General features: G+C 38.5%; 1 protein-coding gene across 1 annotated transcript in view; it reads left to right on the top strand.

The window, feature by feature from the left end:
* Positions 1-16,511, top strand: part of Wwc2 (WW and C2 domain containing 2) — a 119,812-nt gene that overhangs the window by 62,403 nt on the left and 40,898 nt on the right. Inside the window, exons 11-15 of the mRNA XM_013513141.1 lie at positions 2,960-3,089; positions 4,193-4,273; positions 4,374-4,460; positions 7,720-7,912; positions 9,522-9,686. Coding sequence (XP_013368595.1) covers positions 2,960-3,089; positions 4,193-4,273; positions 4,374-4,460; positions 7,720-7,912; positions 9,522-9,686 — 656 coding nt within the window. The remainder of the gene's footprint in view (positions 1-2,959; positions 3,090-4,192; positions 4,274-4,373; positions 4,461-7,719; positions 7,913-9,521; positions 9,687-16,511) is intronic.

Raw genomic sequence — 16,511 nt, 5'->3', positions numbered from 1 at the left:
GCTCAGAGAGACAGAAATAAGGAGAATTTCATATTTTTAAAATTATTTTTCCCTGCATGACAGAAATTTTTAAAATTTTAGATATGGTTGTAAAGAGCAGAAGATGCTTCCCTTACTGACAAAGAATTCTGTTGTGGATCAAGAAGGGTGATCTATTCCCATGCCAGCTTGAGATAAATGTGAAACAAAAGCTCCAGTGCTCCTCCAAGGAGTCCTGTTCACCTCTACATGTGTGTGCTAGTGTGTTCCACCACACAAAAATGGACGTGCCTCTGCAGAACTATTTTCTTGATGTTTCTGAAAGCATTTTTATTTTTATGCATGGTCCTATTAGTTGAATGTCCAATTCAGATGTGTAAAGACATAGGTGATCCAACTTGTTTCTGTGGTTTCAAGTACTGAAGACCAAAATGCTGTGTTCTGTTAGTGGCCGAGGTGGGACTTAGGAGACATCCATGGGGAGTGTGTGCCCTCTCTTAAGGAGGTGCCGAAGCTACCAGTGACATTACTGAAATAATTGACTACAAAGCAATAAGTGCAGACACGGTATATACATAATGGTTTCGCCACAGCAAAAACCACCATGGGGTCACAGCCCCTCTTCTAGGAAAGAGTGTAGTAGGTTCTGGGGTGCACACCAGCCCTGGGGCTAGCCACAGCGACACTCCCACTTAGGTTCCCATTTAGGCTATTTTTGATAAGCCCTTTACCTTGTGTCTCAGGCTGGTTCCTCAGCTGCGGAGCTGGGGTGATACCATCACCCGTGGAGCATGTTCAAGTGTTGATGCTGTGAGGACTCGAAAGCACAGAAGCATATCTGGCACTTCCACTCAGTTCATGGCACCTGTGGTTAGGTGTGTGCCGACAATAGTGACACAAATAGTGACACTAAACCCAGTTTCTGCCACAAACCACTACAAGTTAGGAAAGGAAGAACCAGGAAAGAGGAGAAAGTGGAGTGTTCTTTGTGCCACTTTTCTTGCCTTGGACTCGCAGGATCTTGCATATCTTGAGCATCCCAAGCTGACTTTGCCCTTCATATATTTAGTGTTCTGTGGAGAACACTTGTCAGCATTCCCTCATTGTGGAAGGCCAGTGTATGAGTCTGGAGAAGAGGACTAATTGTGAAAAAATTGCCCAAAGGCTGTTAGCCATGTGGTGATCCTGAGGCCCGGGGTGCCTGTCCCGCAGATCCCACTTGCCGTGGCAGTGCCTGGCCCTGACTGGGCTCTAGTACTGTGTCTGCCAATGAATCAGGGCTATGGCTAGATATGACTGTCTCCAAAACTCCCATGAAGTAGTTTTAGCTTTTTAAATGTTAGAGAACTATTTTTAAAATGTCACCTTGGGCCAGGGATATAGCTCAGGGGCACAGCGCCTGCCTGGCAAGTATGAGGTCCTGAGTTCAATTCCCAGTATCAAAAAAAATAAAAATAAAAAAAGTCACCTCCAGGGCTAGGGAGCTAGATCAGTGGTAGAGTGCTTAGGTGGCATGTGCAAGGCCCTGGGTTTGATCCTTGGCACCAAAAGGAAAAAAAGCCACCCAAAGGGAAAAACATATCCAAAAGCTTTGTTTGCAGATATTTATGAGTTTCCTATCTGAAAACAACTCAAAGATATATTTAGCCATGAAGACTAATTCTTTGAGGTCACCAAGACTTAGGCTATTCAGGGTGCATCTGCCCTTCTCTTGAAGGAGGATGGCTGTCTGTGAGGGACAGTGCTCATCTCTCAGTGCTGGAGTCACACAGCTGAAGCTGAGTCCCTTTCATATCAATTTTGCTCTTCAGCACCAATCCCTGCTGGATGACAGAAATGAAGTTGGAATAACTATGAAGTCTTTCTACAGTCAGTCTCTGTCATTGTCAAAGTCAATTTCAGGCTGCTGTGGTTATTCCTGAGGGTAATCAATAAATCATGTCATCACCTTCACCCCTCACAAAGAAGGGTGGGCGGAGAGAAGGCACTTCATCATCAAGGAAAAAGCATTCCCACTGCCAGAAATAAAAGGGAAAATGCAGCAATCCATCCTGTAATCTCAAGCCTTAAAACTTAAACATCTTAACAAGATGTAAAGTCACGACTCAGAAGGGGGCCGAAATGCATACCAATACTGATCTGCTGGCTCACTCACTCCAGGATGAAAGGACTCTGCAGGCTTGCAGCTTATTACAGTACCGAACACAGCTTTAAATGAATGCTCCTTGCTCGCTGCAGGATGCTGGTGTATGAATATGAGTTAGAGATAAAAGTTAAGTGGTAGTTGGTACTAAAGATTCAGAAGCACAAAAAGTTGTTTTAATGGTATTAGCTAGTGAGGGATTCCTGTAAGTCAAAGATGTTTTTTCTTTAATTTATGTTAGAATAGCCACACAGGAGCCAGAGAATGTGCATATGAAAAGAAGCAGAAAGCAAGAGGTAGAAACCTTTTTTTCCCTTGAGTAGCTGGAAGCTCTGCAAGTAGAAATATCTCTAGTACTTGAGAAAAGCACATAGTTTCTCTCCCTCTCTCTGTCTCTCTCTGTGTCTCTCTCTGTCTCTCTGTCTCTGTCTCTCTCTCTCTCTCTCTCTCTCTCTCTCTCTCTCTCTCACACACACACACACACACACACACACACAAATAGTAATTTGTGAGTACCTGAAGGAAAAAGTGTGGGGACCAGTAAGAATTTGTGAATCCCTTCCCTTAAAATATTTCAGGACAAAACAAAACAAAACAAAACAAAACAAAAAAAAAAACCTGTGGTTTTTTTTCCCAAGTAACAGTTGAAATAACTGGGGTCCCAGAACTCTCCTAAGTCACGGCACTTTGACACATCCATATCTGTTGATTTGAATAGTAACTCCTTTATTCTCATAAGGAAACTATACTTTGGCTTTCAGGTAACCAAACTGTACTTTATAGTTAATGTTTCCTTTTAAAAAATCCTAATTAGTGCTATCACTTTCCCCTCCTTAGATGTGGAAAAATCATTACCAAAAAGAAGAATAATCCATTTGCCTGGGGAGAAAACGGCTTGTGTGTCTGCTGCTGTATCTGATGAGTCTGTAGCTGGAGACAGTGGGGTTTATGAAGCCTCCGTGAAACAGTAAGGGCCCAGCAAGAGTACTGTTTTGCTGCTCCAAATCTCCTTGTTTCTTCTTGTGGCTCTTCACAGTAGGACCTTTGCGTTATATATTATAAACATGCTGTAGCCATTAGTCTACCCTATGGAGCAGTAAGGACCTTAGCCATTAAAGAAATGGTGTGATTGGAAATTCCAGTATACCAGAAATACCCCATCAGCCGTAGAAATGATGAACAGATTGGTGTGCTCAGATCAGCTGACTCTTGTCAATACTTTAAAAACTTGATTTTAGTGGGAATATTGCTTTACTAATGCCTTTACAGCACATAAAGATCTTGTGTGGATTTCTGAAAGCCTGGGGTGTCTGAAAATGTGATTAGCATAGGAAAGCTCAAGAAAGACATCAGAAAGTCTGTTCCCTTAGCTCAGAGGCGGACTCTTCTTGGAGAGGTGAGAAAGCCTCTGAAACAGCAACTTCTGCTGGGACCGTTTTCCCCAGGATGGTGTAAGTGCTGTTGATAGATGCACACCCATGTTTACAACAGCGCAATTTGTAACAGCTAAATCTTGGAAACAGCCCAGATCCCCATCAAAGAATGAATGGAAAAAGGAAATGCGGTTTTTATATACAGTGGAGCACCACTGTCTCATAAAGAAGGATACACTTGAGACATTTTTTGGTAAATGGATACACCTTGAGATCATACTTTCAAGTGAAATAAATCAGACCCACGTTTTTAAATGTCACATTGTTTCTCTTGTGTGAGAAACCAAAAGAGTAAATAAGGACCAAAATAGATGATAGCTATTGGGAAGTAAGAAGGGAAGGAAGGGAAAAGGAATAAAAAGAGAATAAATGGGGAAAATGGAGCAAACCTTTTGTAAACAAAGAGGGGAAAAAGGGTTGGGAGGGAATGGGGGGAAGAATCAAGATATATTATTATAGGTATAAATTCCCTATGATGAATGTGATCTTTATGTCAATAGTGTACCAATAAAATTAATTTTAAAAAACAGTACAAAGAAAAAAATCAATTCAACTGTTTGTTCAAATATTTAGTGGCCAACAACAATCATGATCTTTATCCCCATTAACTGAGTGTTCACCTACCCGCTTTTCCTAGGCCTAATGAAATGGAAGATGCTCCATATAGCGAAGAGGATGCAGCCGTAGTGGAATCTGCCCAGGTGCAGATAGGACTCAGGTAAAACAGTGTGCATGGAGGAGGAGCAGTTCTAGAGATCTATACAGCCAGCAGTAGCTTGTGGTTTACTTCTTATTTCATTTAGCTTCTCTTTTGACAGATACGATGCAAAAAGTTCGAGTTTCATGGTGATTATAGTACAACTGCGAAATCTGCATGCCTTCTTGATACCTCATACTTCAAAAGTGTAAGTAAAGTCGGTGAAAAACAAATTGAGGTGCTTAGAAACTTCCACAGAGGATAATTTCCACTGTGACCAGCAGTTTATCAAAATGAAGATATGGAAAGGACAGCAGGACTGATCACATCTATATCAACAGTAGATAAAGATGATGAGAAAAGGAAAATGTGAGAGGCGAATTGGAATTTGGTCTTTGTTCACTTGATTCCTCATTAAGAAAAGGAATCAACACTTTTTATTTCCTTTCTGGCCAAAAATCCTGCATTAGAATTCGGGCATGGTGGCGCATGCCTGTAGTCCTAGCACTAGGGAGGCTGAGGCAAGAGGATCCTTGCAAGTTTGAGACCAGCCAAAGTGAGCTCAAGGCCAGCCTGAACTGCATAGAGAGACACTGTCTCAAAAAAACAAAAGACCAGAGGAAAAAAAATCCTGCAGTATGTGTGTCAGGGACTGATTGCTGGAAATCAGATAAATTATTATTGCATAGTAGTTACTTCTACATGTTTGGAGAAATTATCTGATCTTTTAATGAAAATGAAGTGGTTAATTTTATCAGTACAACATTGCCCTTCAAGAATTTTGTCATGTTATATGTGAATGTACGTTTTTGTCATCCAGCATTCATTTCCTTGTGACCAATTATCTCTTAAAGTAATTTCACTGTGTCAAATCAAGAAGTCTAACAAAGCAATGGCATAATGATACACAGCCCATTGCTTCCTGTGAGGGCTGTTTCCTTACATATTTCTGGAGATCTTTACCACCATGCACACTTTCTAAAGTTAGAGGTCCAGTGAGTCTTTTAAGGACTCATGGCTAGAAATTACCACACAGATACCAGATTTCAATTTAGCACCCCTGACTGAGAAAACAATCTATTTGTCCACTCTGCATTTAAACTTCTTGGAAGAAGTAGGTCTTAGTAATATTTTGAACATGGCAGGACCAGGGCTTAGAAATTTAAAAAAAGCTATTGAGGAGTGATCCCCAATGCTCTATATCCAGTGAGGCAGTGTTTCCCTTAATAGTAGAGTAAATTCCTCAATGAATAGGACTTTTTACACAGTAAATATAAGGTTTCTGGGAATTTGCCCTAAGGCTTATTTTTAGGTTAGTTCACATATTCATGTCAGAGAAAAGAAACTGGACCTGAGGAAAAAAGATCTAGATGGGGACTAGTTATCAGGCAACAGAAGAACTGAGAGAGCGGTTAGCTGTCTATGGACAGTCATCAAAGCTGGATAGGAATAGGATTTAGGAGGGAGTGGATTTAGAGCGCTTCCTGAAATCAAGTCATAGGGAGCTCATATCATTAGTGATACTAGTAAAGAGAGAAGGCGTAATGTGGCACTGCCCAGTTCACCCCAGAGAGCCTGCTGCCCAGGCCCGAGATTAAAATATTACTGAGTGGTATTCAGAGAAGTCTGGCTTGATAATACTATTTGTGACTTCTCCCTTCCTGTGAATGTGCTGTGATATTAAAATGTACCATTAGTGGCCTTTTAGTAAGGCAGATCAGGGAAAATACAAGTCTGCCAGAAATAGACTCTAAACAGTAAGACCCAACTCAAGTCCAAGAAAAAATTACAAAATGTCCAAGAACATGTACTTTCTTTAAGCCCATATTATGAGGGTGTAAATCAATCATGGTCATCCTCACTACCCTCAGAGGAAGTCAGAAGGTATGATGACTCGCAGGGTAGTTCAGGAGCAATAGCAGTACTCAGCCAGCTGATGAGTGTAGAACATACTTCTGTTCCCCAGCTGTTTGTAGTTACTGTCTAATTGATCTGAACTTTCCTGAGATATATAGCAACATTTTCTTAAAGCCATATTTAAGAGCCTTGACCTAAATAGTGAGATTGCTAAAAGTTACAACTAGTATAAAATATCCTTAATGTTCTTTCCCTCCCCCCAGTTTAAAAATTAGTTTTTTAATATCTAACAAGCAGAGCTGGAACTTCTGCTTGTTGACAAGAGCCATGGTATTTATGATAGTGGCTCGTGGCTTGCCTTGTTCTGCTTTGGAGGGCCCTCGCCTGCAGCAGAATGGGAGGAAAAGCACTCCTACCCACTTGCCCACTGCCTTCATGTCTGAACTATGTAAAACTGCTCTTGTTTGATGGGGAAATATTTTGAGATGATCTAAGTGGTTAGGCCACTGATACAGAATAAACCTGAAGGCTGGAGAAACAGAATTTCTTCCTCCATTTAACTCTATTGTACTTGCTAATTACTGCTTTTCCATAAAGCCAGAGAAAAAAAGATTCTTCTTTGAGCTTCCAGCCTCCCAGGGAGGGGGAGCTGTGTTTTAGTAAGATCTTAAATCAATAGTAGTGGCCCAGGGCTCACCAGATTGTTAATGCTGAACCTCCATAATTAATGTTGATATAAAATAAAAAATAATATGACATTCCTCAGTTCTGCATTTGAATTTATAGGTTTTCTAATTAGAGAAAGGCATGTTTTAGAATATGAATTAGACAAGCTTGGAAAATGGAGACAGGGAGAAGATTTAGTGGATATTCTCTTTCTGGAATTAGAAGGAAGATACCTCATGCTGTTTGCAAGAACTGCAATTCCTCACATGTGTGCTCAGAAAATTCACTCTCAAGTAGCATTCAAAGTTATTGTTAACTGTAACTCTTCCTTTGAATTTTACAAAGCATGAAACTCTTTTAAGAGTTTGTCGTATTTGCGACTTTAGAGATGCTAGATGATATTTTGAACTGCTGTTTCATCTGTTTTAAATTTTGTTAACAATATGCTACTTAGCCTTTCTTTTTCTCTAGTAGGATAATGTATTCCATTCCTGGGAAGTGATCACAGCCTCTCTTGTTTAATACTCAGGATGAGGATTCTTTGGGATAAAGTCACCAGTATCTACTTAGTGTGTCCCTGCCTTCCTAGGCTCAGAAATAACTTGTTTTGGAATTGGCTGTACATGGGGCAGGTGGGACATTAAATTCATCTGCCCCACGGACTTTCTTCCTCTTCACTTTCCTATCATGTGCCTTTGCTGCAGTCCCGTGGTGAGTGGCAGGCCGGGCTGTCGCATGCTCAGGGGCACAGTTGGCACGGGTGGGTTAAGAACAGAGCATCTCTGCAGCTAAGCACTGACCCATTATGGCAGCAGTGCTTTCAGTTAATAATGAACATCATGTTCCCTCATTCTCTCTCTTTTGCAGATAATTGCAAATGATAGCTGTAAATCCCATGTAATTCTGAAGTACCTATGAGATTCATTTATTCTTGTTCTTTACAGGTATTTTAGGGTTGCTGTTCTTCCTTCCTCAACTGATGTCAGCTGTTTATTTCGAACAAAAGTCCATCCACCCACAGAGTCTGTGCTGTTCAACGATGTATTCAGAATGGCCATTTCCCAAACAACCTTGCAGCAGAAGACACTGAGAGTTGATCTTTGCTGTGTCAGTAAACACCGCAGGGAAGAATGCCTGGTAGGAGTCTTCATCTAAGTGCCATTTTCAGATAACATGTATGATCAGATATTCTGAGAATGATACTGTCTGGTTGCTGTTTTGCTAGCCCTGAAACCACTACGGACTTATCCAACACCTTGGGATACATCTAATGGTTGTTTCAGTTCTTTTTCCCCAAAGTAGTGATTTCTGTTGTTTCCCATATTCCAGATCTTTAAAATCTGCTTATAATATGTAATTTTTTTAAATACAGCTTAGCTTTCCATTTCTACCCTTTGATTACAGAATTTTTACCTTTGTTATGATCATCACTTACAGAGCATTCTTATTAGGCCCAATTCTAAGCCCAAGGCTGAGTGTTCTGTATGTATTACCTCTTTTAATCCTCCCAGCAATTTTATGAAAGATTAATTGTGAAAGGTGTGATCATCCCCTATTTTCGGATAAAAAGCTGCTTACAGAAAGGGTCACACACCTAGTGAATGATAGAGCCAGATATCAAAAAGACATCCCACACATAATTCACTGTTACAAATTAAAATTAAACAACATACGGAGGATATGGTTCCTTTATTCAACTCAGTTTCCTTGGCCATGGTATTAGAGCTTACAGGATGAAGTGTTACTGTTTAGAGCAATGTTGTGTTTACATGCTACAGTAGAAAACAACATAATTAACAGTAAGTTTAGCACACTGTTGTGCATAGTAACTAGTAAAACCATCACTGACAGGTAAAGTTCCATGGGTGTTCAAGTGCAGGCGTGTAGAGGTGGGCTCATGTGGTCAAAAACCATGTTAGCTTCTAGCCAAACTTTTTTCTTCACTCCAGGGGAAGCACACATCTTTAGTGATGCACAAAGTTAAAAAGGATGGTAGGTTTCTTCGTAATTTTTTCTTTATTTGAGAAAATATTTGTAATATCGTCTAATAATAAAATTAGAAAGAAGCAAAGGTTATTAGATTTGTTAGACTATCAGAAAGGCCTTTATATAATAGATGTCTTATTTAATGTATATCAGAGCCACCAATAAAGTTACTAAATATGTTAATTGACAGCCTTTTAAAAAATAATATAGTTGAATTTAAATTCTGGCTAGATGTGTTGTGGAGAAATATAAACGGCCTTTAACCTTTACTTTTTTTGGACATTCTACAAACTTATGTATCCGAAGAAAAATTTCGTTCCTTTCTCATTCAAGAACCAAAGTGAAATTTTTATTTATTTTTATATTTTTCCGGTAGATAGTAGTTTTTTATGAGTAATAATCAAGCCACACTTGTGGCACATTATAAGAAGTACCATGGGTTGGGGTTAGTCATTTATTTCACTTAAATGTCATTCCCTTAGTCATTAGATGTGGGCATAATTGTATCTCACAAAAGAATCCCAGGATTGGTTTTTAGGTTGAGATTTATTTCTTACCAAGTCACCACTAAGTAAATAGCATCTCCAGGTTTAAAAACAACAACAACAACAATAGCAATACTTTAGATCACGAGTATTGCTTTTTTTGTCCTAAGGTAAGCTCCCCTAAAAATCTTTATCATATCAGAGGGAACAAATACTGATTTAAACGTTTGATTTTCTTTCATCCTCCTCTTTTTTGTCTGTTTGAATTCCTGTAGGCCGGAACTCAGGTCAGCCTGGCAGATTTACCATTTTCCAGTGAGGTTTTCACTCTGTGGTACAATTTGCTCCCTTCCAAGCAAGTGCCTTGCAAGAAGAGCGAAGAGGAAAATGAGGCCTCTGCATTTCAGTCAAACCCGCCATCAGCAGATTCTATAGACTTGGTGAGTCAAATGGAGTCTTAAGTAGTGATGTAATGTGAAATGTAGAATGCTAAGAGACCAGCAGTTTTTCACTCACTTTCACTATCCTTCCTTTTACTGCTTTATTCTTTTCACTCAGCCTCCTAAAAAAAATATAATTCTCATCTTTTTTTAAGTATGATTTATTTATAAAAAGGTCACATCTCCTTCCATAAAAACAAGCTCATATGGATGCCTTGTTTTTTGTTGTTATTGTTGTTATTGTTTGTTTTTTGAGATAGGGCCTTGCTGTACAGAACAGGATGGCCTTGAACTTACTTATGTAGCCCAGGCTGGCCTCAAACTCACAGCAGTCTTCCTGCCTCAGCCTCCTAAGTGCTGGGATTACAGGCATGAGCCACCACACCGGGCTCCCTTATTGTTTCAATTGACCAGGGAAAACCTTTTTGATTTAAATTTATATTTTTATACATCTGGTTCACATATTTGATTCCATTGTCAACTTATACATTTGACATTCTTATTTTTCAAGTTTTAAATTATTAATCTGGAAATAATACATTAATTTTCCATTTGTAGCATCAGTATCCCTAAGTATTTTTTTATTAAAAGGTTTATTGTAACTAAGTCATTCTTCAATGCTTCAAAAATTCACAAAGGGGAATTTGTGAGGCCATTTATCACTGGTTTGGCATTTGTGGATATTTTTACTGAGGGCAAATTTATTTTAGATTGCCATCAACTCAAAAAGAGGCTCCCAGGAACAGTCACTCCTGGTTCTAACTCCTCTCTACCAAAGCAACCATCAGTCTTCTTTCTGTATAAATATACTTATTCTGGACATTTTATAAAAATGAAATAATATAGTATTTGTTCTTCTGTGACTGACTTCTTTCACTTACATAATATTTTCAAGGTATAGCCATACTGTAGCAGTGTTAGTATTTCATTCCTTTTTATTTCCAGGGGGTATTCTATTAGCAGATATACTACTTTGTTTAATCCATTAATCAGTTGATAAGCATTTAGGTTATTCCACTCCTTGAGTTCTATTTTTTACTTTTTTATTATGAATAATGCTGCTGACAATAAAACAAGCCATATTAATGTTGGTGTAGCCATAAATTTTCATTTATCTTGGGTTTGTATTGGGAGCAGATTGCTGGGTTATACAGTAATTCTATGTTTAGCATTTTGAGGGGCTGTAAACTGTTCTTGGTGCAGTGGGTTATCTGCTGTTGTATATTCTTTTTTACAGTCTTGGGGGTTGAGCCCAGAGCTTCACACATGCAGGAAAGTATTCCACTCTATATATTCTTACAAGTTCTTTATGAGATAAATGATTCACAAATATCTCCCTCATTTTGTGGGTTGTCTTTTCACTCCCTTGATTTTGTTAGCATGAGAGTTTAAATTTTGATGAAAGTATGGTCTTCCTATATTTTTCTTCTACTACTTGTCCTATTGGTATCCTATCAAAGAAGATTTTGCATAACCTAAAATCATAGAGATTTCTCCTGTATCTTCTTAGAGTTTTAAGGTCTTTCATGTGGGTGATTGCTGATCCATGAGTTGTTTACATGTGACATGAGAAAGAGGTCCAGGTTTTCTTTTGTTTGTGGATGTACTATGTGTTGAAAAAAAAAATCCTTCCCACCACTGAATTAATCAGTGGACCTTAGAGTGAGAGTTCACACATCTGGACTGTCAATTCTGTTTTAATATTTCATATGTCTATATGTGAGTCAGTATCATATTGCCTTAATTACTGTAGCTTTGTAATCCTTTTGAAATCAGAAATTGTGAGTCTTCCAATCTTGTTTTCCATTTTCAAGATTATTTTGAGCTGGACAGAGTGACACATGCCTGTATTTACAGCTACTTGGGAGGCTGAGACTGCTTAGGCCTTTAAGGCCAGCCTGGGCAATATATATAGCAAGGCTGTGTTTAAAACAAAAAAAGTTTTGGCTATTCAGGATCCCTTGCCTTTGCACATAAATTTTAATTCTCCTTCTCCCCAAATAAAGAGTTAGGATTTTGATATAGTTAGTACTGACTATGTAGGTCACTTTGAGAATAGTGTCATCTTAATAGTTTTAAGACTTCTGATCCATGAATATGGAATATCTTTACTTTTATTTATCTCATTTCTTTCAACAATGTTTTATAGTTGTTAGAGCTCAAGTTTGCACTGCTTTTATTAAATTTATTTCGAGTATTTTTATTCTTTTGATACTATTATGAATAAAATTGTTGTTATATTTTCATATCACTCATTGGATAATTGATTTTTGTCTACTTGTATTCCATAACCTTGCTGAACTCATTTATTAGTTCTAATAGTTTTCAAGTGAATTCTTCGGGCTTTCCTATATATCAGGTCATATTTTCTGCAAATAGAGGCACTTTTACTTCTTCCTTCTCTATTGTGTACATTTTAATTCTTTTCTTGCTTATTTGTCTTGCCTAGAACTTCCAATACAGTATTGAGGGAGAAGGTGGAAAAAGACAACTTTGACTTGTTCCTGATTTTAGAGAGGAAACTTTCACTAATTAAGTATTTTTTTCGCTGTGGATTTTTCATAAATACCCATTATTAGATTAGTGAGGACATCTTTTTCTCATTTATTGAGGATTTTTTATCAATAGCAGGCGTTAGATTTGTCAAATGCCTTTTCTACATCTATTAATATGGTCATGTGATTCTTGTCTTCCAATGAATTGATATAATCTATTAATTGAATTCCAGGTATCACTGAGGACTTTTATGACTATATTTATAGTTTCTTTTTCAAATGATGATGTTGTCTGGTTTTTGTTTAGTTGGCTTTGTTTTTCTTGAATCAGGGTCTCACTGTAAAATCTAAACTAGCTTTAAATTTGCTACTACACCCTAGACTGGCCTCATACTTACGATCCTTCTGCCTCAACCTTCCAAGCATTAAGATCACAGGCATGTACCACCACACTTGCTTTGTCTGGTTGTGAAGTTAAAGTGATTCTGGTTTCATGCATGACTTAGGAAGTGTTTCCTCCTGTCCTGTCTTTGGAGGATTTTCGGAAAAATTGATGTTCTTCAAATGTTTGGTAGAATTCACCAGTGAAATAATCTAAGCTAGGCTTTCCTTTGGGGGAGTTTTTTGTTTACAAAAAAAATCTCTGTACTTATTCTAAGTATCTTAGAATTTTGTTGAGTCAGTTTCAGTCCTTCTCTTTTTAGGAATTTATCCAGTTCAGCTAGATTATCTTATTTGTTAGTATATATAATTGTTTGCAGTATTTTCACTTAATTGGTTTTAAATCAGCAAGGCAAATAGTGAATTCCTCTTTCTGAGTGTTACTAATGCAAGCTTTATCTCTGTTCTTCTTGATCAGCCCACGTAAAGGTTTGTTACATTTTTAGCTCTTGTCAAAGGACCAACTTTGGCTTTTTTTTTTTTCCTAGTATTTTTCTGTTTTTTATTTCATAAATTTCCATTCCAGTCTTTCCTATTTCTTTTCTTCTGATTGTCCTTATTCTTCTCTTTACATTTTCTTTAGGTAGAAGGTTAGGTTATTGTTTTGACATCTTCTTCTTTTTCTTTCTTCCCTCCACTACTGGGGATTAAACCCAGATCATTTTGCATGCTAGGTAAGTACTCCACCACTGAGCTGTGTCTAACCCCTTGTAAATTTTGAGACATGGTTTCACTTAAGTTGCCTAGGCTGACCTTGAATCCTTCTGTCTCTGCCATCACAAGTGTTGAGATTACAGATGTTCTGTCTCAGCCTCACAAGTGTTGAGATTACAGATGTCTGCCACTCTGCCTGACTATAAAAGCATAAGTAATTGGATGTGCCTATGTGGAGCTGGCCATCAAACTCAGGAGAGTCTTGCATATGCTAAGCACATACTCTACTACTAAGTTATATTCCCATCCCCCTTTATTCACGTAGGTGCTTTAGCAGTAACCTGTAAGTTTGGGTGTGATATATATTGATTTTCTCTCACCTCAAAATGTTTTCTAATTTTTTCTCAAGATTTATTCTTTGATCATTTGGTTATTTTGGAATGTTGCTTTCCATACATTTATTGATTTCTTATATTTTCTCTTGTTAATGAGTTTTAATTTCTTTTCAGTATGACTAGAAAATGTACTTGGTATGATGTAAGCCCTTTTAAACTAATTGAAACTAGTTTTATATGCTAGACACTATATGCTAGACACTGTTTATATGTACTCCAGAAAAATAGTGTAGGGCTGGGGGTATAGCTTTATGGCCCAAACACCTGCCTGGCAAGCACAAGGTCCTGAGTTCAATTCTCAGTACAAAATAAATAAATAAATAAAAAGAAAAACAGTGGGGGCTGGGGATTTAGCTCAGCAGCAAAGCACCTACCTGGCAAGCATAAGGTCGTGAGTTCGGTTCCTGGTACCGGAGAAAAACCAAAACAAAAAAGAAAAACAGTGTTATATATTTTGTGGTCATCAAGGTGAAGTATTCTGTAGTTGCTTCTTAGGTCTATTTTGTAGTGTTGTTATATAATACATTTATCTTAAACTTTTTATACTAACTAATCTCACTCTAATGTGTTTCTTTTGTAGAGAGGAATGATGGAGAGTATTCTGGTTTAGATTTCAAATGTCCCCCAAAGCCTCATGTTCAGAGGTAGGGATTTTGAAAGGTGATTGGATCATGAGGGATCCATGCTATACTGATCAATGGATTAGTCCAGGAATGAGTTTGTAACTGACTATGCTCTTCAGAGGTAGGGCCCATTTGGAAGAGGAAGGTCACTGGAAGCATGACCTGGAATGCTTCTCACTTCTCTCTCCTCTTCTCACTTGCTCTCCTTCCTGACCAATATGGTATGAGCAGCTTTCCTCTATCATCTCTTTTCATTATGCTATTTCTGCCTTGGAGTCAACCTTGTGGATTGAACATCTGAAACTATACCAAAATAAACCTCTCCTTCTTTAAATTGTGGGTATCAGATATTTTTATCCCAGCTCTGAGGAAGTAAGTAATATAGAAAATTGGTGTCAGGAGTGGGGTCATTATTATGACTGAACCTGACCATGTGGTTCAGAACCCTTTAGATCTGGTTTGTGGAAGGAGTTTGGAAAGGTTTCAATTGCAGGCTAGACCTGCATTCTGGTCAGAGCATAGACTACCAGAGTACCGATAGAAATGTAGGAAATAAAACCCAGGCTCAGGAGGTTTCATTTGGGAACAAGAATTCCATTGGTATTTGGTACAGATGCCATGTATATTACACTCTGACAGAAAACTTGTCTTTGCAGGAGACTGAGATTAAGGGCAGTGGATTTATTAATCTTGTAGAGGAAATTTTAAAACACCTCAAAATTCAGGCATGGCATGGGTACTGCTGGCTGCTTTTCGCCAGATTTATGGTAAGAATCAGGGACTAAATTCAGACCATAAAAATTAGAAAAGTTTATATTTTGGCCCAGAAGGAACCATGTATAAAGTTGAGGCCAAAGGAGTTATAGCCACTAAAGACATTAGCAGCATTAAAAGGAAACCAAGTACTTTGTATAAGAGGAAAGTTACCTTGAGGGCATCTCAGGAATCAATAAGAGTACACCCACTGCAAACTCAGTGGTACAAAAATGGGACCCCTTTCTTGAAAAAAGCCTCCTAGGAAATTAGTTCCCCAGGATTTATTTTGCCTCTTCAACCATTTAGGCCCTCAGGCTACATCCATGGTTCATAGGGCCTGGCTACTGCTACTGCTGGCACCAAACCTTGGCATTATCCACATGGTGTTGGTTTTACAGGTATTGAGAATATAAGAGTTAGGGGTTATAGAGGCTTCCACCCAGATTTCAAAAGTGGGCCTAAGAAGCCAGGTGCCCCTGAGAGGATAATGCATGAAGATCTGATGATGAAGCCAAGGGTGCAGTGGAGGCCCCAGGAAGTTGGAGATGCCATAAACATTAAATGGCTGCTGATGAAAACTGTAGGTGGTGAATTGAGCCAGCTGAAGAGAGAAGCCATTTGTGTCACAACCAGCAATGCCAAAGGGCAGTGTTGATAAACCTATGGCACACATGGTATTTGTTTTTTTCTTTTAAGACAAAAGATGTTAATGTATGAGTTTTTTTTTTTTAAACTAAAACCGCAGTATTCAGGTTTAATTGTAGCATTGGCACTTTGCAGTAAATATGTGGATTTTAGGTTGCATTTTTGGTGCTCACCTCTAAAAGGTTTGCTGTCACTGCCATAGAGGCAGTGTTGCTCAAGCCCTTTGGAGTTCACATATCACCACAACCCACCACTGGTACTAGAAATAGATATACAGGATTTAATGTTTGAGCTGCTGGATTTTGGACTTGCTTTAATCCCATTGCTTTCTGTTCCCCTGTTGGCGTGGAAATGTTCACTCTGTGTCACTGTATGTTGGAAGTATTTAATTTTTTTTAATGGAGGCTCACAGATAAGAGTTTTCCTTGATTCTCAGAGAAGAGTTTAGATTTGGCCTTTTCAGCAATACTGGAACTGTTAACACTTTGATAACTCTTAAAGATAGACTAAATGCATTTTTCATAATGAGATAGATGTGATTCTTTTGGGGGCCAAATTTCAAATATCTTTGAAAAGTTTCCTTTTCCAAGATGGGGCTTTTGGAAGGTGATTGGATGATGAGGGTGGTATACCTATGAGTGGGTTAGTCCATTGGGGACTTCATAGCTGGCTGTGGTGTTTAGAGGTGGAGCCTTGTCAGAAGAGGGCATAGTCACTGGAAGTGTGAACTAGAACAGTGTATTCTTCTCCTAGGCTCCTCCCCTCTCTCACTATCTCTGCTTCCTGCCCACCATGGAATGAGCAGTTTTCCTCTAC

The sequence above is a fragment of the Chinchilla lanigera genome, unplaced genomic scaffold (assembly GCF_000276665.1).
Source record: "Chinchilla lanigera isolate Chin_1 unplaced genomic scaffold, ChiLan1.0 scaffold00002, whole genome shotgun sequence".
NCBI lineage: Eukaryota > Metazoa > Chordata > Mammalia > Rodentia > Chinchillidae > Chinchilla > Chinchilla lanigera.
The sequence above is the reverse complement of the archived record's forward strand: the minus strand, read 5'-3'. Positions and strand labels throughout refer to the sequence as shown.